This window comes from Rhinolophus hipposideros, assembly GCF_964194185.1.
Source record: "Rhinolophus hipposideros genome assembly, chromosome: 6".
Classification (NCBI taxonomy): Eukaryota; Metazoa; Chordata; class Mammalia; order Chiroptera; family Rhinolophidae; genus Rhinolophus; species Rhinolophus hipposideros.
Window position 1 is genome coordinate 46,267,604 of NC_138052.1, and position 23,694 is coordinate 46,291,297.

At 40.5% G+C, this 23,694-nt stretch overlaps 1 protein-coding gene across 1 annotated transcript in view; it reads right to left on the reverse strand.

The window, feature by feature from the left end:
• Window positions 1-598: 598 nt before the first annotated feature.
• The window catches only part of LRP2 (LDL receptor related protein 2), a 199,847-nt gene continuing 176,751 nt past the window's right edge, over window positions 599-23,694 (reverse strand). The window contains exons 65-79 of the mRNA XM_081052410.1: window positions 23,262-23,393; window positions 21,094-21,237; window positions 19,508-19,673; window positions 17,685-17,813; window positions 16,419-16,639; window positions 15,451-15,627; window positions 12,859-12,978; window positions 10,204-10,294; window positions 9,303-9,370; window positions 9,036-9,153; window positions 8,432-8,561; window positions 7,255-7,356; window positions 5,565-5,672; window positions 2,367-2,438; window positions 599-2,185 (exon numbers count right to left, since the gene is read on the reverse strand). Of these exons, the coding sequence (XP_080908536.1) occupies window positions 2,024-2,185; window positions 2,367-2,438; window positions 5,565-5,672; window positions 7,255-7,356; window positions 8,432-8,561; window positions 9,036-9,153; window positions 9,303-9,370; window positions 10,204-10,294; window positions 12,859-12,978; window positions 15,451-15,627; window positions 16,419-16,639; window positions 17,685-17,813; window positions 19,508-19,673; window positions 21,094-21,237; window positions 23,262-23,393 (1,940 nt within the window). The 3' untranslated portion in view covers window positions 599-2,023. The remainder of the gene's footprint in view (window positions 2,186-2,366; window positions 2,439-5,564; window positions 5,673-7,254; window positions 7,357-8,431; window positions 8,562-9,035; window positions 9,154-9,302; window positions 9,371-10,203; window positions 10,295-12,858; window positions 12,979-15,450; window positions 15,628-16,418; window positions 16,640-17,684; window positions 17,814-19,507; window positions 19,674-21,093; window positions 21,238-23,261; window positions 23,394-23,694) is intronic.

The window sequence follows — 23,694 nt, forward strand, 5'->3', positions numbered from 1 at the left end:
TTCCCCAGAATAATTTCTTATTGGGCTCAAAGCCCAAGACAAGTATCAAAGCTGGAAATTACAACCATTTCCAAGGTTCTCTTGCCTCCCTTTTACTCTTGGTATTCAGTTTTTGATACAGAACTCACATTCCAGAGTTAAGACATCAAAATACACCCGCTGAAGCTTGAATTCCAGTTCTGAACCAAACTCTCTCCAGCTGTGACCATCCTCGCGGCTCTTTGGTCTCAGCATGAGCAGCTCCAGGATAACTCAAAAGGGGGTACTTCCCCTTAGCTCTGGAACACAATTCCATCCTAAACCAGAATATAGCCCAAGACCTAGGGTACAAGGAAGGAAAAGGGGAGGTGGAAATTGACTCTGAAAGGCAATTAAAGGGGCTGCCCACGCAGAGTTCAGGTGAGAACCTAAAGGCGGCTTTACACTTCTGAGATCACGCTGCCAGGCCTGTCAGGGCTGAGGGCGCTGGAAATTCCTCTGTCCCTACCTGAACTCTGGGCATCCCAGTTTCCCGGGTTCTCCAACACTCAAAGCCCCAAGCTCTCTGCACAGCAAAATACCAGATTCATGACCTGGCCTTAAGAAGCACACAAAAGAAGTCTGATAAAATACACATTTATTAGAAATTTTTCAGCAGCATCATTTCCATTTGCTTTTCTGATCAAAATACATTTCAAAGTAATTACAATGAGCACTCAAAATATGAGCAACAAGTATTTTGAGAACACAGGAATAAAATAATCAGTAGTACATGTTTCATCCATCCATTCGTCCATCCATCCATCCAATCATCCACCATTCATTCATTTTTAAAAATGTGCAATATTAGCACAGAGAGCCAGGAACTTTACTTAGTATGAAAAGTGACTATTCCTGTCATGGTTTCGGTTGTAGAGACTATACCCACTATTCAAGAGAAGCTGAACTCTACATTCTGATATAAATGTGTGATTTAGCCAAAGGACCTAAAGAAGGCTCAATAAGAACGGTTTCCCTTTCTATTCAGTTCAACTTAGGAAATAAATAGTTATTATAATGATATTTTCACACACGGAAACAAAAACCCACTTGAGGCTTCACTTAACCAGGATTTGCTTTGTACCTTACTTTAGGAAAACACAGATTGGGTTTTAGCAATTCAGATACTGAGCTCCAGGACCACCTGAGAGTCCAGGCAAGGACGTAAGAAGTCGCCCTATGGTCAATCAAGTGAAGCAGTTCATTCAATTAGATACAAACGCTTTGCAAATTAACTTGCACTTCATGACATGGGATTTTTTTTCCCCACAGATATTACAAAATAAAAATGTTGCCTTGGCAACTAGAGAAATAACATATGAAACAGTGTTCTGGTTAGACAATGCAAACATGAAGAAGGGTGAGACTGAATTGCTTTTTCTACCTTCTGCATTATCTGTGATATCTGCTGTCAAATCCAGATGTCTATACAATACACAGTGTCCTCTATCAATGTATCTATTAATCAGGTTAACTGTAATATTTGACATTAAGTGCTGACATGTAAAAATGAACCCAAGAGTGGGGCCTGGATTCTTTCCTGGATAACTCTAGGGAATCTGAGTGGTGCCTCTTCTTTAGACATGGCTAAAGGCCCCAAGTCAATTCCTTTCTTTATTGGATCATTTACTGTAATGACCACCAACCAATTCAGCAGGTAGTTTTATTAGCAAATTTAATGATGTGATAATCTTTCCAAAATTTACAAATGTACAATATATTTATAACATTACCTTTAGATAGCTTCAGTGCACAGATATACATATAGTACATTGTGATAATTATTTGTAAAAATATGAGATGGCCTTAAGTAAAAAAAAAAAAAAAAAAAAAAACAAACAGACACACAAGGCATAGTTTCCAGAAACTTCCAACTACAGGTGAACAGGGGGAAAAATATATTTTTTTAATAAAGTACTGAATGTTAAGATTTATTTCATCTGTTTGTAAAAAACATATGTGCAAAAGTGGGTTTCTAATTATTCCCTAAATAATTGTAGCGTAGCTACATGTCAGAGTCTTCTTTAACAAGATTTGCTGTGTCTTTAAAAGTGTCTTCTGTTGCAGTGTAGGCTGGAGCTGGGGTTTTTTTCGGACGAATTTTAGCAGGGAGAGAAGGTGATGGAGGTGGGGCCACAGCAGCACTTTCCTTTGGCTCATTCTCCATCTAAGGCCACAAGGAAACATGAATTAGCTATCTATTCCCCCAACATGACTGGAAACAGTTTTGCATAAAGAAGACGAATATCTTTACCAGCTTGTTCAGAATATCGAGTGTATGTCCAATTTAGCCAACAAGTTATTGCTAAGGCAGAATGCCTGTGCTAAGAAAAATTGTTAATAATTACCTCTGCATATATTGGATTTTCAAAGTTGGTAGTTTGTTTCAGTTTTCGTTTGAAGATATTCCATTTTGTTGCCTAAATGAAAAATGGGAAACAGAAAACCTTCAGTAATGATCATTTTTGTGAGTTTCTTCTCCCATGTCTAGGTTTTTAAATTTTCTTTTCATGAAGGAAAAAGCAATTTGAGACCTGGGACCATGTGACCTGGCCCATGTGGTCAACTGTTCAATTCCTCCCCGGAGGGTTCCTGAACGTTAACTGAAACTCTCTGGGCTCTTTTCATTTAATAATTTTAAAACACTTCCTAAGTTAGAAATTTATTGTTTACAGAATCTGTGCCCATAGTGTCCAGAAGCTTTGACAGAGACAGGCAAGAGATTTTTTTCAGGTGCTGCCCGAAAATTTTAAGGAAAATGCCAGAATGTACTCTCATTTCCTAAAATGGTCTTGCTCCTTGGTCAACTCAAGCACATATCTCTTCTCCATTCACCATTTCTTCCTGTAATCTTATTAGGTTGGTGCAAAAGTAATTGTGGTTTAAAAGGTTAAAAAAAAAAAATTGCAAAAGCCGCAATTACTTTTGCACCAACTGAATACTTTTATGGGGAACTTTCTATGTCAGGGACTCTTCTGAGTCTTACACGTTCCTGATTTAATCTTCCCAACTACTCTGTGAGCTAGGTGCTCTTACTATCTCTATTCTACAGATGAGAAAACGGAGTCACAGCAAGATCATATAACTAACTGTAGGTGTAAGAGCAGACAGCAACTACAGGACTTAGAGGCCCATAAACTGAAGAACCAAAGAGAAATCATCCCAGATTATGGTGGATGCCCCATCTTGCTGAAAAGTTGGCTGTGGTGGCAGTGGGCACAGTTCTGGCTTCCAGATGAAGGGAGAGAAGGGACCAGGAGACGGGGAACAGATCGCCTATTCCAGCAGGTAGGTAGGGTAGCCTATATGTTCTACAGAATATCTCTTGCTCTGTGAAGATAGGGGGCCAGCATGAAGGAGTGGGGAGCACATGACTACAGGAGAAGAGGCCATTCCCTTTAACCTGCATTTAAGTGAGCTCCTACTTTATATACGGTCTCCACCAAAGGGGAAGATGAAGATATTCAGGTCAGAGCCCGGTCTCTGGAAGCTTACACTTAAACGGGGAAGGCCAAAAACTGAAACGTCATTGCTTCAGAATGGAATGGTTATTTGGAATTAAGCAATTATTAACAAGGGAAATGGTGGTGATTTTCATTTTTATCTCCTTGGCAAATTCATCGCTTGTGAACATGACTTTTGGAAAATCATACGACTGAGTCACAGGAGTTCATGTTCTTAACTTTTAAGTTCTTTGAGCAGATTTATCCATGAGAAATACATTTGTGAGCCTCGTTGGCACATTAATGTCAACCTAGGGTGACCTTAACCAGGGCTTCTATAGTTTTCCCACTGGCTGTCATCTCAGTGGCCGGGAGACAACCAATACATAGCATGGAGGACAGACCTTAAAGGGTCTCAGCCTTACCTCATAAAAAAAAATAACTAACTAACCCAGAGGAACTGACACACTGCAAAGATGGAGGTGAGAAATAAAAAGACTACAACTGGTGAAGATCTGCTCTTATCTGAACAAGTCTTTCAGTGTGCGTTTTGCTTTCGATGACTGATGTGCTCGTCAGAGGCTGCAGCGGCCCCACCACGCTCCCTTCCTGCTCTGTGTAGGGAGGAAAACCACTGGACTCCAATGGACTGAGAATAAAATGGCCCACGGCCTCGGGCTTCAGTCAGACTTGGGGAACCAAATAGGTGACGTTCAAGTATTCTGGTGTCTGTGGAAAACTAATCTTCAAAGTCCACTTTTTAATGTAGCTTGAAGAAAAAATTCAGTCTCTTGAAAAACATAAAACTGCAAATTCCTTTCTAAGACAACATTCGTGTGTGTGAGTGTGTGTGTGTGTGTCAGAAGAATATATTAGTAAATCCAATGTGAAAAGGGGGACAAAGAGCCCTTTGTTACGAGCTCTTCTCATTTGCATCATTTAGTGCAACTTTTATTGTGACCTGAACAAGCATAACAGGAACCAATCTCTGAAGTACTTGAAAATCCAAAATGACCTCCAAGGTAACTTTGCAAATACCAGCTCTGTGTATAGATTATGCAGTTTGAGAAATAAGGATTGTATAAAATGGTAAGATTTCTAACTACCCTTAGACTTGTGTTTATATTATTTCATAGAAGTCATAGAACCTTAGAACTGAGACATTCCAGACCCTATTGTTCTCAACTGCGAAGGTGGGGAGAGGATTTCCGGGCTCACAATGCACTGGGGGAGACACTCCTGGCACTGAGTGGACTGAGGCCAGGATTACTAAAATTTCCTGCCATGCATATCGTTTTATACCACAAAGAACCATCCCACCAATATGCCAATAGTTCCCTCAATGAGAAATATTAAGGTAAAATAGTTTGCCCAGAACCAAACAGCTAGATCTTCGATAGCGTCATGTGTGTCCATTAAAACCAATAATATATTATCCATTAATATACAGCTTTATATCAATTTTATTATTGCATTTCTCTGTGTAGACCAAATACTCTACAAATTTCAAGTGGCCTGCAGACATGGTAGGGAAGCTCTGTCTAGTGGTCTTTTTTCCTGTTAAGCTCCACTATTAAACGCTGTGCTTGGCACACTGAGGGCAATGATGTTGGTTGGGCAATTAGATGAACAAAGAGGGTATAAATTAGTGCCATCTAGTGGTGAACATAGGTGACGGCAGTAGAGCTAAGAACAATATCCGTTATTAAGGGAACAAAGATGTCCACTGTAGAAAATCTGCATTACACAGGAAAGGAAAGGGTCTTCCCTACGTATCCTTGATGCAGTGAACTCTTTATTGATAGTAAGTCATTCTCTCAAATTAAACGCCTCTAGTCTGAAGGGGCTGCATCCAGAAGTCTGTTGCCCTTCTTTTCGGAACATCATGCTCATCTCAATGTTACAATGTAGATTTATTTTGGTAGAACATTTTTTCAATTTATAACCTTTGAAAATTATTTTTCACACATCTTGGGGTCTGTCTACACATCTTGGGGTCTGTGAGCCTATCAGGGTCTCCCTAGTTTGCGTAGGATTAACAACCCTAGCAATTGCAAGGTCCTTTACAAATCCCATATCATCTCAGTTGTCAGCCTCTGTTACCTGAGTTCCATCAGCACTTGGCGAGGTTGGCTTTGTGTCGGGAGCTACCTCAGAAGGGTTCATGGGACTTTCATAGTTCTTATTATCCACATTTTCGGATGCAGTCACCTGTGCAAATATTAGAGTCCATTAACCAATTTGGAAAAGTTTTGCTGTGAAGTTTCTTACCAAGTCTTTGGTTCTATTTGCTCTCCCACAGATCTGCTCAGGCACCATTTTTATTACATGCGACTGACCCCAGGACCCAGGAATAACTACCTTTCCCATCTCCCCAGAATCAGAACCGCTAAGTCATTTATCTCATGCCTTAATCCTGGGAGGCAAATATACCCACCCCTGGTCATGTAGTAACAGCAATTTCTACTGTGTTCTCTGTACCCCCTTATTCCCACTGTTGACCATATTTTTGGATAAAAGATACTCTGGTTCTATATTGGCACCCGATATTCTAGAAGAATAGCATAAATCATTCCCAAACTCATCAGTGAACTGAGAATCTTATCTTTGGATGTTTAAAATAAAATTAATAATTCCAGAGGACTGCTAAAAGGGGGTTGAATTTTTGAAACAAGAGGCATAATGGAATTAATACTCCTCTAGACATTCCTTCTTAAGCCCAAATTACCATGGATATCTAATTAATACATTACAAGTAGAAATTCACTCTTCTTTCTGTATTTTTACATTTGCTTCATTTCTTCTCAAACTTGGATATATGTTTGTAAACATGTCCTCATTTTGCTTCAAGGAAAAATGCCAAATAAAAATGTTATATCTATTTCACCATGTGATTCAAGTTTTCCTATCTGGATATGAAAGGATTAGACAAAATGCTTTCAAGAGTCAACTATTTCTGATCTTAAGAAAGCTATTCATAAAATAAACATTTCTATCTTGTATTAAAATGTACAATATCTTGTAAGTTCAAAAGAAGTGCAGGTGTTAACAATAAAACCGTATTTCGCTGAGGCTGCCGTTGTTTTGACAAAGAAAGAGCAGGCTAACAGGTGACACACAGTGGGAGAGAGGCTGGGGCCAAGGATCCCAACGTAATGAAAAGTTGTTCCCTTCATCCAGACTCCTCTCTCACTCCCTCGTCCTCTTGAAGGTGAATGAGTAATAGGGCTGCACCAAAGGGAATTTAGATATCTGCCTTTCAAGGGTGGAGACTTTCGTATACATGTCGTGCTTTTCAGAAAAGTATAAGAAAGGCAAGCGCAGGGAGGTCACCTAAAATCTCACCCTCATGAAACCAACAAGAACCCTGAAGGGTATAGCCAGTCCCCACACCTCTGCACAAGGACGTGACAATCATCCACTCATTCATTTCACAGATATTTCTGGAGAGTCTATACGTGTCATGCGCCGTTTGCCAAGCCTCTGAACAGACTCATAGCTCTTGCTCTGACCACTTAGGATGAAAGGGCTCTTAGGTCTGCACCCCCAGAATGGTTGTCAAACCTCAACAACTGTGCCCCAGAACAGGATTCTGATTGTTTTCAGGTCTCATGTCCTCGGATGAGTCCTGCCACTGCAGACAGTTAGAGAGTGAAGTTGAGGACTGGACCGCTGGGTCTCCTTCCATGTGAGGAAAAGGGAGGCAGCCCGGCCCCTCGAGGGCATTCATTATGTGACAGCGCCAGAGCCAGCGGCAGTGTCACCGGAAAGAAAGGACGACGCGACTTCTCACCTGCGGAGGCTGAGCCACTTTGATAGCACTGTCCCTGGTTGCATACATTGGGTTTTCAAATATTATGGGCTGCTTCCCCATCTCCATGGCAAAGTGATCACTCTGATAAAGAAAAAAAAAGATACTGATCTGGTTCACAGAGGAAGGTGTCCCCCTCTCACCTGGAGGCATGCTAGGTACCATGGAGAAACTCCTTTTGAAAGCCCAGAAGAAACTAAAAAAATAAAAAGAGGGGGAGGCGAAAGAGAAGAAGGAGAAACCAGCAGAGACACAAGGCCTCCATGTGGCAAACCATCATGTAAAGTAACATAAATGTACAAATCCATCAGCTCAAGAAAATAGAAACACTCTTCCTATATCTACGGCTCTTTAGTACAAATACTCACTTAGGGATTGGATTTAGACAACAGAGAAAAGGGTGGGTGGTAGAAGCAGAGCAAAGAAGAGAAGCGGGACGGGAGAAAGAAGAGTGGATAATATTGTGCTTTTAGATAGAGATGAAAATGAAAGCTTTGAGGAAAAGACAGAATACTGAAAATGATTTCCCAATACTTATTATGATTGTATTGATTATATTGTACTAGTCCACTCATGAAATATCCATTTGGTTCTCACAGAAAGTATTATTGTACCCATTTTACAGATGGGGACAGTGAGGGTCAGAGAGATCAAGCTCCATGCCCATTATTACATACTTAGAAGGTGGCAGTGTTGTGATTTGAACCAACCATTGGCTCTAAAAAAAAAAATCATGATTTATTCCATCACTATACATTGGTGGGAAAATATACGAGACTAAGAAATATATATTTCCCTACTCCTTCCTTTAAACATACGAAAAGTCATCAAGTAAAAAGAAAATATCATGCCCTCTCTCCCCTCTCCCAATAATCGTAAAACTATTTAAGATTCCAATTAAATATTCCAATTAAACTTGATGATTCCAATTCAACAGCTTAGAGCAGGGGTAAATTTCAATTTTATTACTATTTTTACACACATTTCTGCAACAGACCTAATGTTTTCTAACTTTGTGTAGTAAACACTTTATTCTGAGAAATATAAAGTCTTTTTTTGTTTTCTAGGTTAATTTTATTCTTTATAAAAAGTGTCTTTTTCTTTTTTAAAGTAAAACAGTAAAAATGACAACCTTCAGTTATTCTGAAACCATACTCACCATCACCATTGCTCTGTCAATAGCAGACTCAGGCCCAAAACCAGATACTCCAATATCCATGTTAACATCCGCCCCTGATCGGAAGGTCACCCCATTTCCATTTTCAGAAGATTTGACAAGACTGCTTAAACTGAAAAGAAGTAATCAAAACAGTGTTCCTATTTTTTTGTCACAACCTTTTGCAATAGTACCCTTTCCTCCATCATACTGCTAAATCTTGATTAAATGAAATGTTCAATCCCTTCTCTGAATGTATACACAAATATGGTAGTCAATGCCCTTAGCTCCCTGGAAATATTAAAGCTTTGGTACTCGCAGGGATAAAGCCTGGCCCATCACACAGCCAACTACATTCTCCAGCGTGCCCACCAGGGGACACAATCATTTGGCCTATAAAATGGGATTAGCATTCAAGCTTTAAAGAAGCACTTGATTAAGAAGTTGTGATTTGAAGTGACTTCTTCAAGTTCACTACTTTTTCTTCCTGTAGAATAAGTGAATTGCATATTGTGCTTTCTTGACTTGAAAAAAAACAAAACTAAGTTATTCACATAGTCGTATCGCACAGGCTTCTAAAATCAATATTCCACACAATGAAACTGACCTTGGCAGCTTGGGCAGAGAAGGCAAAAGGGAACCAGTTTTCCTATAGTGAAAAAATCCTAATGTCGCCAGAGCTCCAATAATGATGATCAGAATGACTGTCAACAGCACAGCCATTGCTGCCGTCCAGGAGGGAAGAAGAGAACATATTAACATGCGAAGCAGAGGAACCATTCATTCTTCAAAGACTGGGTTAAAAAGAATATAAACAGCATTCAATTTAGGTACTGTGAAGTATTTCCAAGTTGTTCATATTCTTAAAACTCACTTGTTCCTGGAGAAACTCCTTTTGAAAGCCCTATTTCACAGTAATTTCCCATGTAGCCACTAGGACACCTGAAAGTAAAAGAATTGTTCACAACGGGTTGCCTTCTTAGGTGTCTGTTGCAATTTTATAAGCACATCTTGAGATAGAGAGAGGTTTGACTGAGTACATTAACATATTGAACAGACAGTGTATCCTCTATGACTTTCGTTTATTCTGCCAAGAGATGAGAGGCAGAAAGAATAGTAATCTGACTTTGGAAATTCACTTTCAATAGAATAGCTATGGCATCTACAAGGTCAGCCTTATCAAATAAACTTAATTGGCGTCTTCTCGAATCTATGGAATGTTTCCTTAGAGAGGGAAAATGGAAACCATGGTTATGTCCTTTCCTCTGATGTGCTTTCATTAAATGCTTTTTAAAGACCTCCATTTATCTTATTCTAGTTTAGAGCTTTCTCAATAATTCTCTTCTTTCCATGTCTTTAGCTCAGACTCTGTCATGCGTGCCTGGTCCTGAAGCACCTCTGCTGACAGCTGCTCTCCCACAATCCAATTGTAGCTGACAGGTGAGTAAGAAAATGTGGTCGAAGTCATTTCTCTAACTCCTTGTTCCCCAAAATGTGGCCCATACTTCTGTGGTCTGTCCCGGCAGCTTGTTGGAAATACGTTGTGAATGACATGAGCTTTTGAGCCAGACCCCAGCTGGTTCTTCTGCATGTTACAGTTTGAGAAGTACTGCCTTTGTTCTCTGTGGATCCCCCCAAGGGAGGGCCAGCTGGGTAAGGTGTGACAATTAGTGAACTGGCAAGGTTCCTGTACCTGTTTTTCTGGCTACTTTAAGGTCTTGAATTCCCTCAGAAGAGGCAAGTCCTACAGCTCAGAACTCAACATTCAGACTTACTTGCATTTGGGGAAGTCATCCTCATCAAAATAGCAATTTCCTCCGTGCATACACCTGCATGGGGCGGGCATGGTGATGGGATTTTCGATGGCTGCAGAAAGGGAAAGCCATGCAGGTGTTAGTGATACTCAGCACAGCACCAATATCATGCAAACCTGCTTCCAGCCCAGGGTCTGAGGATGGGGGTGTGATGAAGGCAGGGAGCTTAGTCTCCCTTTAAAAACACTACCTTCCCCTTAAGTCAGATGAATTTCCTTATCAATAATAAGGTCTTGGGGAGTAACATACATTTGATGGAAAGAAAGAGGCAGTTTATAGCATTTCTCCCCACCCACAAAACAGTGGAGAGATGCTAGATTCCTGAACACACATTAATAGTCAAAAGAAACTTGTGGTAAGGAATCTCTAAGGATATTCACCTTCTCATTTGAAGTATTCAGAATTCTCCTCTATGAACCCAGTCAGAATCGAGAGTTCATGTTAGGCACACCTCCAAACTAAAGGCTCCAAAGCATCAGCAAACCATCAACCAATAGACAGACACATAGATACAGATATGTGGATGCTTGAGAGACAGCTGGAGAGAGATCTCTTCCCTTTAAGTCCTCCAAAACTGCCTTTGCTCTGGGTCCCTGCTCCAGCTCAGACCCCATGTACTCTGGATATGCCTGATGGGTCATTAGAGTTTCCATGTCTTGTGTCTAGAAGATGCTCAATAAGTGTTTATCACCTGTGTGTTTATTTAAGGAGTTCGGATACCCTTTTGGCTCAGTCCCTCAATTTGAGTCTCTACTTAAAATTCCCTTTATTAGAGAGGCCTTCCCTCTATCTAAAAAGGCAACCCCACTTTCATCCCTCTTTTGCTTTAGTTTTCTCCTTTTACTTTTACCACCTGACATATATTTATTGGGTTCTCTACTTAGGATCCTATTAGAATATAAATTCAATGAGTACAGGGGATTTGTTTGTTTTGTTCACTTCTATTATCTCCAGCACTTATCACAGTACCTAGTACATAGTAGACACTCACAAAACACTTATTAAAGTAATTGATTAATTAATATACCAAAGCAAGACCCCATATGCAATGACTACCATCACTAACAGGCTTACTTTGGTTAAAGTTCTTTTAAATGAGAATCTTAATATAATCTACTTGGCAAAAACTGTAAATGAGGAAAGTGGTAAATGACACGACAACCTGGACAACACCTCTCCTTCGAAGTGAAATTGCAATCAATGTAAGAACAATCCATCTACAGCACAAATCTCAAAAGCTTTAAATTGTCATTTTGTTCACAACGTTGCTAAATATTGTAATCTTGCCAGTATTTCCCCAGTAGCCCTGGAATGAGAGTAGGAGTAGGGGAAGGAAGGCAGAGGGAAGCCATTTTTATTCCCTGAGTTCATTACCTAAACCTGCCAACTTTTCAGCCTTGTCTGTAGAGTCTGCAGGTTGTGTCTTGTGTACCTGCTTGCTCCCCCTAGTGGTGGAAGGTTGTGGTTAAGCCTCTTCATTTCCCCATTGGCTAAAACTGGGAGACGTGAGCCATAAAATGGGCTGCTAGTAAACTGCAGGATGATTTTTTAATGTGCTTATCAAGCATTGAATAGTTAGGGACACTAGTTATTCCCCATGGCTTATTAGCTCCTCAATTTGAGTCATTGAGGAAAGGTCTTGCCAAGCACAGATCATCCCTAGCATTTGGTATGAGAGTTCAACCACTGCTTCCTTACTCTAGCCCCCATCCCCCCAACAACATAACATACCTTTTAAAATGTGGCCCTTCTGCACTTGAAATGAGCATGTGAGGAAAACAATGAACCTCCTCTAGCCCTCCTCTCTGTACTGTATAAGGCCCCCTACTGCAGGAACCTGGTCTTCCACCTTGAGGAATCCAGCTAAGGTTGAATGTATTCTGGGGTGATAGTCATCCAGTATGGGGTGGAGAAAGGAGGAAGACGCCTTACAGAAAATCCCATTTCAAAATGTCTTTGCAAAACAACACAACAGTAGGTTTAGAGGCACTGCATCTATATCTCTGCTGATCTTAGCAAGTAATTCTCAGAAATCATTGGCACACAAGTTCTGTTTGGCCCCTTAAGTCCCATTCAGCTCTGTTCATATTTGCTCCATCTCTCCTCCCTCCTTCTAGCCATCTGTCATGCGAGGCGACCTGCGGGGTCTCAGCTCCCGCTCCCCACATGAGAATGCAGGATATGCTGAGGCCAAACAGGAACACCAATGGAGCCATAGATAAGGGAGTCATACCACTATAGTCTCACTGGTGGCTAGATCCACACGACCTGCAACCTGCTGTCCACTTCTCTGCCTGCCAACCAACTGATTAAACAACCAATGCAGCCACCACAGTTATATCAGTGGCTCATTGGCTAACTGGTTACAGCTGATGGCCAACCAGCCACAGCTGACGGCCATCCACTACCTGAGCCAGCACCTTTCCACATGAGGCCGAGAGCCTGGAAACTGCTTTCTGGGGCTCTGTCCCCACATGATCCCCACTCCATTCTGCAAAGGACCCAGTCCACAGAGTCTTCAGGCTCCTGAAGAAGGTGAAGCATGGGTAGAAAACCTACTGAAGAAGGCAGAGCAGCTCTACCAAGCCCTCGTGGCTGTCCAGGCAGTGCCCCTACCTGCATTACACTCGGTGATGCTCCCGTCTACAAAGGTAGACCCTTGGGGACAGGCGCAGCTGTATCCTCCAGGTCTCAGGAGGCAGAGATGACTGCAGATATTTTTACAGCGGTTGGGCACTGGAAAGCAGATGAGAACAGCAGTTAGGTTCTGAGGAGGAAATGAATACCCCAACCAAAGATATGCCATTCAACTGAGTTATGGCCCTGCCAGGTGTCATGAAAGCCCAGGCAGCATCCTAACACCTCTAGGCCACGTATCACCTGCCACCCCACCAAAGTGGCACAGTCCCTCCCACTTCTGCACTACTCACATTTTCTACTGACATCGTTTGTCTCCTCTATTGCCTTAGCAGGTTTGGAAGGCAGTCTGGTCACTGCCCAACCTCACAAACTAATCAGTGCTAAGCAATTTGAGATAGTTCAAAACACCAGTAAGACCCCATTATCATATCAAGATTTGTCAGTACCCAAGTTTGGACAGGTCATACTGTGTGGTCCATCCAAAGCCTACACTGAATGTAATTTCCACCCTCAGCCACCAAGGAGAACTTCCTTATTTGTAGGACAAGGATATTTAGATCTATGATTATCAGGATCAATGGGGAGCTATTCACAATGATGGATGCCCAGTCACAGAAAGTCTTATTTAAATTGGTCTGAGGTAGACATCCAGTATTACCACTAAAAGATCTTCAGGTAATTCTAGAGTCTTCTGATTTCTACCTTAGCATATATTCTGAGCTATCCAAGGATTAGATGACCTCTAAATTCCTTCTCAGACTACTGTTCTGTGATCCTGAGTCTCTATCATCCAAAAAGTAACCATTGACAAGGCATGGCGACAAAATAAGGCATGTCCCGAAAGCCTCACTCAGAATCTGTCCCATTTTCATTTCTTCAGCTCTCTAGAGCAGAGATTTTCAAACTTTACTGTAATATAAAACAACGGGGAAATCTGATTCAAAACTGCTAGGATGGGGTGACAGTCTGCATTTCTAACCAGCTCCCACGTGATGCCAATGCTACTGGTCTATGACTCCCACGTTGAGCACGGATTCCCCAAATGGGGTCCCGGCACAGCAAATTAGCATCAGTTCGGCACTTGTTAGAAACGCAAATTAGGCCACCTCAGGCGTATTAAATCAGAAACCCCTCAGGTGTAGCACAACAATCTGTGTTCAACAAGCTCTCCAGGTGATTCTGACACATGCTAAAATGTGAGAACTATTGGTCCAGAGTGAATGCTAACTAGGCACAGCTGGGTGGGGTCTCTGGCCTACACAGCACTCGGCACAGCACTCGGCACTGGCCTTTGGGGGCTCAGAGCGTGGGCTGATGGTGATGCTTCCCCTTCAGAGGAAGTCTCCGGACTTGGCTCTGTCTGAATCCTAGGCAGTCTTCTCTGCAGGGGCCCGAGGGGGCTCACCAGGTGTACTGTGCTCTCGTCCCCTGCCTTCAAAACTGCTGAGTGGGAGAGCCACAGGAGCTTTTAGGACGTGAGAGCTGGAGTGTTTTGGAGTATCAGCAACACTACCAACACAAGGCAGTTAGTCCCTAGAAAGGGCATTTGCCACCAGTGCCACTTCCTCGGAGGCTCAGCTCTGAGTTCCAATTTGCCAAGGCTGATTCAGGGTCTCAGATTATCAGTGAATTCAAGGGGACCTCAGGTCCCACCTTTGTTTCACATACAGGGATGGGAAGGGAGGTGATTTGTCAAAGGTCACACAGCTGGATCTAGGTATACTGATCACGGGACCAGAACAGAAAAAAGCTGAGCTTTGGGTTGAATGGAATTAAATTTAAAGATCATTTCTGTTTAAAACCCATCTGTTGGTTGTGTAACTTGGGCACACGAGTTACTACATCTCTCCCATCCTCAGTTACCTTATAGGTGACAGGAGAATAAAACCTCATTATACAGTTTTAGAGAATATTAATTAAAGTAACAGACGTCTGGGTTAGCACTGAAGAGAGAATCTGACATATAGAACTTAAAAGTTCAGTTCCGTTCCTCACTTGAAAAAGTTCCCTTCCCTTTCAGCTTACTCCTTATGATGAATCAGAACACAGGTGACCTGATGAAAGGGAACCAAGAACTAAGAAAATGAGAAAGAGGGGAAGGGGGTAGAAATGTATCTGATGGACAATTTTAGAATAAGTCTCATATAGCTCAGGATAACTTCACTAGTCTGGTCTTACAATTGCAAGAGCGAGTAAGACTAATGATGTCCAGAAAACCAATTTTGTGACTTATTGACCCAACTCACATTTAGCAGGGACCTGATGCCTGCTGGATTCTGTGACCTGGAAATACAGATCCATAACTCCAAACAATGAGGACTGAAATATTTTTACTTCATTCTGCTGGTGGTGTACATAATTTCATTTGACCTCTAATTTTCTTTCTTTGGTCAAAATAATTAAAATACTCTCTCTCTCTCTCTCTCTCTCTCTCTCTCTCTCTCTCTCTCTCTCTCTCTCTCTCCACGCACCACGAGATCCGCCTATTATAATGCACTACCATTTTCCAACAATATAGCCATTAATTTGAAATAATAATGAACATCATATTCCAAGGTTGATGATTACCTGACTGATTATATCTGTGTTGATGAAAGACTCGAACTTGAGTGAGCCAAGGGCTCACTGTCAGCATTTTTTCTTTCTCGTCTTGCCCGAATTTATCTTGTGTCCATACTTCTCCCTTATCCTTAGATACCCAGTATAACCGGCCTTCAAAGATGTCCACACTGTAAGGGTTCATTGCTGCTTGCCCACAGGGTCAAAACAAAACAAAACAAGGTTACTGAAAAGAAAATACCCTAACCCCACTTCTACATCAGACAACATTCTGCTTGAAATTATCCCTGAAACCACCCCCTTGAAATTCCAGGAACATTCAGGCAGACTTTCCGTATATGAGACTGCAAAAGTGTGCTGTGCTGGGAAATCAAGATAATCGATATTAAACTAGATTAATGCCTACCGACTAACACAAATTATAGGACACTTGCTCACTTTTAAGTTGCTGATTTTATTTTATTTTTGGGAAGTGTTCTGTATGGCAGAGATTTTTTTTCTTTTTTCTTTGAACATAAGACACCACTTATCAGGTAAACCTGATATGTGCTGGATTGTTGCAGTTATGCTGAGTCTGGATAAGAAAACAAAATGCTTCTTTTCTTCTAGATGTTTCCAGTTGTACATAATAAATAATCTAGCACATTCAAAACAAATGTGTCTAGAAGTGGCTAGCCACGGATGACCACTGGTACACATGAGTGCTACCTCTATCTAGACAACCTAACAGGAAACTCAGTTATTTTGATACCTGCTGCTGAGAGCATGTCTTTAAAATTATGTAAAAAGAACAAAAAGGACTTAATTATTGCTAATAGTTTCATTTACATTTAAATCAGCAACTGGGAGCTGGAGGGAAGTGGTATCTAGGAAACTATATAAACCATTTATTAAAAGCAGGGTTCCTTTTTGAGAAAATGAGCAGAGACTGGAAATAGATGATTTTTTAATACATGAAATTTTAACTCATTTCTAACCTGCACTGGCAATGATTCTCCTATCAGTCCCATCATATTTTATGGTTTCAATAGTTTTCTCCTTGAAGTCACTCCAGTAGATCCGATCATTGTTCAAATAATCAATAGAAAGGCCGGTTGGCCAACCAAGGTCCTCATGAACCAGAGTGTTCCGATGCTGCCCATCCATCCAGGCAGACTCGATTTTAGGTTCTTTGCCCCAGTCGGTCCAGTACATAAGCCTGTAACAGAAGGTTTCTTCATTGTAGCATTTCATCTAGTGAGGCATCTTCCCTGAAAGGAAGCATGGACTTCCAAAAGACAAATCAACTGTTTTCCTGGGTGCTAAGTGACGCTATTTATCTACTTTACTTTAGAAGACAGGGAGAGAAAGGGGTCTATCCTTCTGGAACACTGCACTTCCTCCATGGAAACTGCCCAGCCCTGCCAGAGGATATACATTCACACCCTTTAAAATATATACGTAACTACAAAAGCTGTTCCTTCTTCAAAAAAATATTTATTGATGATTACTGTGTGAGAGGCACAATTCTGTGTTTGAGATGTATCAGAGAACAAACAAGGATTCCTACCCTCATGGAGCTTACGTCCTAACTCTTTTAAAATGTATTATTTTCCATCCAATGGAAAATTAGAGAAGAATTTCATAGACCAGGGATTGCACTACTTCGAATACCTAACAAGGACCAGGCAGGCAAGATAAATGAGTGGAGCAGAGCAGTTACAAATGTTGAGTGAAGGGGAAAGCAAGACCCTGTCTAAAGGTTCCAGGCAACACTGAGTCAAGGAAAACATACCTACCTAGTGCTATGAGTCCTTCTGATTTTGCAAGCCCAAAATACAGATTTAAAAAAAAATTTTTTTACATGTTAGCAAATAAGTAAACAAATGAAAAACTCAAAGCTCTGTTAGTTCAAATCAAATATGCGTATGGGCCATATTTAGCCCACCAGCCACCACTTTGCAATCTCCAGTCTAAATCAATCATCAGGCATAGGCCAATCCTTAGATTCCACTGAGGAATGTGTGGGCTCTGGAAACAAAGTTGCCAGAGGCCTCCCCCTTACACAGCATCAGTCTAAAGCCTGCTTGGTCCTAAATGATCTTTAGGGCCCATTATAATTCTTCAAAATAGTCATAGAGGCCACTACAAAAAAAAATCCAAGAAATTTTCAGTACAATTAGGAAAAAAATAATCAAACATGCAATTTTTTGAGAATCCAGTAGACAATATCTAGAATGTTAAAGACTCTTTCAAGTACTTACCCTAGTTTAGGATTCACAACCACTGCAGCTGGTTGATCCAGTTGGGTGGAAATCAGCCACTTTCTATACCTTCCATCAAGTTTAGCCACCTCAATCCGTTGACTCCTGGCATCTGACCAGTAAATATGCCTGAATTTAGAGGGACAAAGTTAAACGCCCAAAAAGTATAGACTGGTCACTTCTGGGGAGATTTGAAGATGAGAGCATTTAATTTGGAAGTTCTGGCTGGTGAGACAGCTACTCTGATATTGTGATCCCAGCACAGTATCCCTCTCTCGAGAATGCCCCAATCTCTGCAGCCACGGGGACATTTGGAAGGTTACAAGTAGAAAAAGGAGGCAAGGAGGAGACTCCTGCCTGACCAGCCAAAAATCTGAACCAGCCAAGGTTCAGCATGAAGATGGACCTCACATCTGGCATTAGTATGAGACATGTACTTCTAGGGACAAGTCTTAAACACGGTTGGGCTGCCCCTTTAATCCTCACTGGCTGTGAGTCGGCTGAATCAGCCAAGAGCCCCACTGGAAACAACAGGAATATGGCTTCAGTTCCAAGGATGGGAAATACGCTTTCAAAATAACAACCACAGCCAGGCCATCCTGTCTTCTTCCATCCCTAAAACTGCAGGTCTCAGTCTCTCACAGGCAGAAAGCATTCCTTCTGTTTCATAATTCACTCACTCATTAGGCTGAGAAAGAGGTAAAAACTTCAAACAAGAAGATAGGTCTGCTATTGCCGGCTTGGTTTGCAGAAGGAAGTGTTCAAGCCTAGAGTTTCAAGTTCCTGAATCTCTGAGGCCTTGTTTCCTGACAGAAAACGCTGAAATGAGTCTCCTGTTAGCCTGCAGTCACAGTGGGGACTTAATTAACTTCTTCAGAGATATTCAAGTCTTCCAGAAATACCAGAGTTTATTTAAATAAATATTAAGTTTATTTAAATAAATACCAAGTTTACTTAAAGGTTAAAATTAAGAAATATGGCAAATGACTCTCAATTCTCCGAGAGGGCAGCAAGTCCCTGAGCCTTCTCTCTCAAATCTGTTTCCCTTATTAGTTCATTTTCAAGGCCATAGGGGATTCTATGAATGCTTGAGCTCTGATTCTAATGATACCACTTTTCCACAAACATCACTCCAGTGCAAGGCTCTTTGATAAAGAAGGAGCTTACTGACTTTTCCACATCAGTTTGTGTCTCATACATCCACCTGATTATAAACCTATTTAAGGTTCTTACTTAGGGATCATCCAAAATGTGTGGCTCTGGTTTCTGGGGTTCTAGGAAATCTAAAAGAGCAGAATGGAGCTTACACTACCTCTATTATCAAAAAGAACCCCAAAGATTAAACAGGAGAATCAAATTTCCAATTTGTTCAGACAACATAGCCTGTTAAAAACACATGTAGATTGTTCCTCCCTGAAATGATTACCGCAGAGAAAAATGTTTCATCTCAACTGCTTTGCTGGGAGAATTGTGAAGCTGTCCCATTTCTTCACAAAATAAACAATGCTGAAAAGTTAATTTTGGAATCTAGAACTCTGTTGACAAGAATGTTCTCACAGATATAAATATAGAATCTTGACCTTTTGCTTTCCCAAACTTTGTCATGGTGCACATAGGATACAGGAAATGATAATGTTTCTAGGACACAGTGGGGTAAGCAGAGGTGGTCGCTGGGACTAGAACAAGCCCAGGCATCACCCAGCTGCTCCAGCGGCTGAGCATACCCATATCTGGTCCAGCTTAACTCATGAGCCCAGGTGTGCAGGAACCAGCTCTGGCCAGGAAAATAGAACAGGCAAGAAGGGAATGTGTGCTAAACTTACCTTCCTATCCAGTCCACTGCTAATCCATCAGGCTGCATTATGTACTTCAGGCCCAGGTTAATTACCTGCACATGATTATTGCTGCCAGATTCAAAGTTGGGGATGTAGGCACGTTTGATAGCACCAAAATTAGATCCATGCCCTAACACAGTGTAATACAGGACACCTGCAGAGGCAAGACACACACGTCAGTTTCCTGTTAAGGGAGGAACTGGGGTTAATTAGGTGAACTACTGTTCAATTACTGACATCTCTATCTCCTCATTGTTCCGATAATACTAAAAATTCAATAACATCAATACGATCAAACCTCAAAAACTTGAAGAGCTATTAGCAACGAATGCTTTAATTGATAGCACTAATACGTACTTCGTCATCTCTATTTGAAGATAATGCACTAAAACATATTTCAGCCAAGAGCTTATTTACTCTCATTAGGATCAAGTTCTAGTTTCCAAAATAGAATTATAGATAAACCAGGGGCAGGCTGTTCAGAGTTTGAAATCATACTTGGCAACAGTGACAGTAAAGGAGCCATGTAGATAAGTCCTATTTGATGTACAGACTAAAGGATAGTGGACAGCAGACACTTTAAAAAGCATAGGAAGATTGTGACTTTTAAGGAATATACTTTCCTAGCTATATACTAGTCTTAAAAAGCTTATTGTATTGCATAACTAAGTATGAAAACACAATAATAACAAATCATACATTGCATAGTTACTGAGAGTTTGCAAAACATTTTCCCATCTACGATCTCATTTGATCTTCAAAACAACTCTGAGGTAAGCAGGCAGAACAAGATTACTGCTCTTATTTTATAGATAAGAAAAGGAGATCCAGATAATTGTTACAATTATGTAAGGTCATAATATAGCTAGTAGATAACGGAGATAGGAATAGAAGTTTTCTAACTCCTGCCCCATTACCATCTCCCACACACTGACCAAAGCATGGCAGACTCAGCAATAAGCATTCTTCATTTTTTCATTAATAGAACTAATTTTTCGAGCTCCCATCTCATATACTACACTAAATATTGGGTCAGGTGCTAGGCATGTAGACATGAATTAGATTCAGTCTCTGGTTCCAAAGAGCACATGGTTAAGGGGTAGTGAGAAAAATGTGAACAAGTAGCTGTAACATGTGTTTTTGTAAAAGCATGGATAAAATGCTACAGGCTCATGAGTGAGCAGTCATGGAACTGCCAGGAGGAATTCCAAAAGATGTCACTGAGAAGGTGCCACCTGAACTGAGTCTTTGAAGTTTGAGTAGAAATTTTCTAAGTGTACAATGGCGGGGAAGAACAAGATCCGCATGAGCAAAGACAAGGAGATACTAAACAAAGGGATATGAAGTGGTCCTGAAAGTATTAATCTCCAGAGATGGGAAAGGTTTTGGTGAGAAGTTGTGAAAGGTTGGCTGGGACCCATAGCCGTGCTAAGGTGTCTGGAGCATGCTGGATTGGAGGAGCTTTCTCTTCTGCTCATGCAACAAAATTCATTCAAAAGAGTAATTCTCCAAGCTCAACACCTTGTAAATCAATCCAATCCATGTCAAGGACATATGCCAAAGCTGATACTCACTGAGTGCTATGCCTTCGGGGTCCCAGTCATAATCAATGGCCTGAATATGTTCCTGTTCTTCCAGATAATCCGCGTACTTCTCAGATGAGAGATTATATTTTCGAATTCGCACGTTTTCAGGAAGCAGCAACAAAGGAGGGTTACCTGTAAATAAATGAAAGTCTGCTTTATCTGTTTGAATTCTCCCTGAACTTTCTAAATATAAAGTATATAAAATACATTTTATATAAACTAGTACATGTCCTACCCCCCTTAAAAAAAATAACATGAGTTTTTATAGGAATCTGACTCTTTCTGCTAATCAATAGAGTTGACAACCCAACTGGGTTGCAAAGTCTAGGACAGTGAGTTCATCTCCATTTCAGGTGGAAAGCTAACATTTCTGTTAGGGACATTATCAGTTCTTTATTCTTTGTCCTCAGTGGGCAACAGTTTGGAGGAAGGCAAGACTGAGACCCCTAGAAAATGTCTTCTTTTCCCCTGAACTTTTTTCTTTATTCACTGACGATCAAACAGAAGAGATTGTAGACATTCAGCCTCACAGAAGAAATACATTATGTATAGATAGTCTTACTAAAAGTTTGCCAGTAAGTCCTCGTTGCTCACTCTTTACTGACACATTTTGTGATTCTTTTAATGGATAATCAGCTCCATGACCCAATTTAGCTTCTAGCTAATTACAAAGAACAGCTTGTTCTTGATTTAAAAAATTTTTTTTTTTTACCTACAGCAGCTATTCTAATGGTGACGCATCCTGAGATGTATTGTCTAGTTTTTTTTATTTAATTTACTTGCCTCCTGTCAGTTGAATCTAATGTAAGTAACATTTGAAAGTTCATTTTATAAATTTCCTATCTTGACATTGTTTTCTATGAATATTCTAATTCATTTCAGTCATCTCCTTAGTTAAAAGATTTAAATGCTTTTTAATTTGCTGCTTAATTACCCAACCAACTGTTCAAATGCCTTTACCCTAGTTTTCATTCAGTGTCAAAAATGTTTGGAGGGTAAAATATTTAAGTATGCTAGTCAAATATATGCATTAAAAGCGCAATTTGTATGAAGAACTTAAACATCCATTTACCCATAATTTGCAAAATAAAATGCTCTTTTCTTATCAAATTCCATAAACTCTACTACAAACTTCAGATTCAAATCTGTAAAATTTTAAAGACCTATACCTCTTAACTGGAATATGCTGATTTAAATCAGACCTCTGGAAATTTGGACTATACTACTTCTGAATTAGTCATTCTCTTTTTTTTTTTTTCATTTCTACCTAGTATTTGTTACTATTTTCTATCTATCAGGCCTGATTCTCAGATACTGGCCTTAACCTAAAATGTAGAACTAATGATTGAAATTATGAATGTGTCAGGCTTTCTGGCACATTTTTTCTATCTGTGATCAGTAGTCCATGGACCATAGAAAAGGGACATGTCAACCAGATGTGTTTGATTTGCACCAATTGAATGTGACTGTTTTTATGATCCATCGTGGATTAGAGGGCCTCAGACTTTGATGTCAGTGGAGTGGGAGCTGTAGAGCCAGAGCTTCATTAATCTCATTCTGTCAATGATCATTCTATGAGCATGCTTTTGTTGTTTGAATCTTCTGGAGGGTGATATCTTGTCCACCTTCTGAAGTTTTTATCAAGCTGGACAAGAGGCTAAGTCCAGAATAATAAGTAACACCTGATTGCTGTTTGATTTCTACTGTGTTTCCACGAAAATAAAATCTAGCTGGACAACCAGCTCTAATGCGTCTTTTGGAGTAAAAATTAATATGAGACCCGGTCTTATTTTACTATAATATAAGACCTGGTCTATGATATGATATGATATGATATGATATGATACTAGGTATAATATAATATAATATAATACTGGGTCTCATATTAATTTTTGTTCCAAAAGACGCATTAGAGCTGATTGTCCGGCTAGGTCTTATTTTCGGGGAAACACGGTATATATTTGTTGGAAGACTGTAGTTATTGTTTAAATCTGGCAAGGGAGGAGAGTGAAGAAGAGACTGGATGGGTTTTGGAAGAGAAGTAACTGATGAATTAAAAATAAGACTGAGAGTCTACAGTTCATTTTCTGGTATATCATACTCATCAGCATTTATTTCACCGAGAGTCAATTAATCCCGACATGAACCCATCGTACCATCAGCTTCGCACCGTTTTCCATAGATGCCACTCAAGGATCTGAAGCCTTCGGCACAGTAACACTCATAACTTCCTTTGGAATTTTGGCAGTTCTGGGGACAGGTCCCAAATTGCTCACATTCGTTGATGTCTGTAGGCAAAATAAAACCAAATACGCAACATCTGTTCTCATACATTCTTTAGAAACCCTGCTTTTGTTTAAATCCACATTCACAAGCAACGAGGACTGAGAAAACAAGCAGATACCAACATCTATAGAACACTGTTTCAGATACTGTTTCACATGCTTTCATGTTTTTTTCCCTTGTTTAATCTTCCAGAAAGACTCTATGAGGTTTGAACTATTGTTAAACCCAAAGTCCCAAAGCTGGTAAGCAATGAAGACAGGGTTTAAACTGAAGCAGTTTGACTCTGTACAATAGCAGAACAAA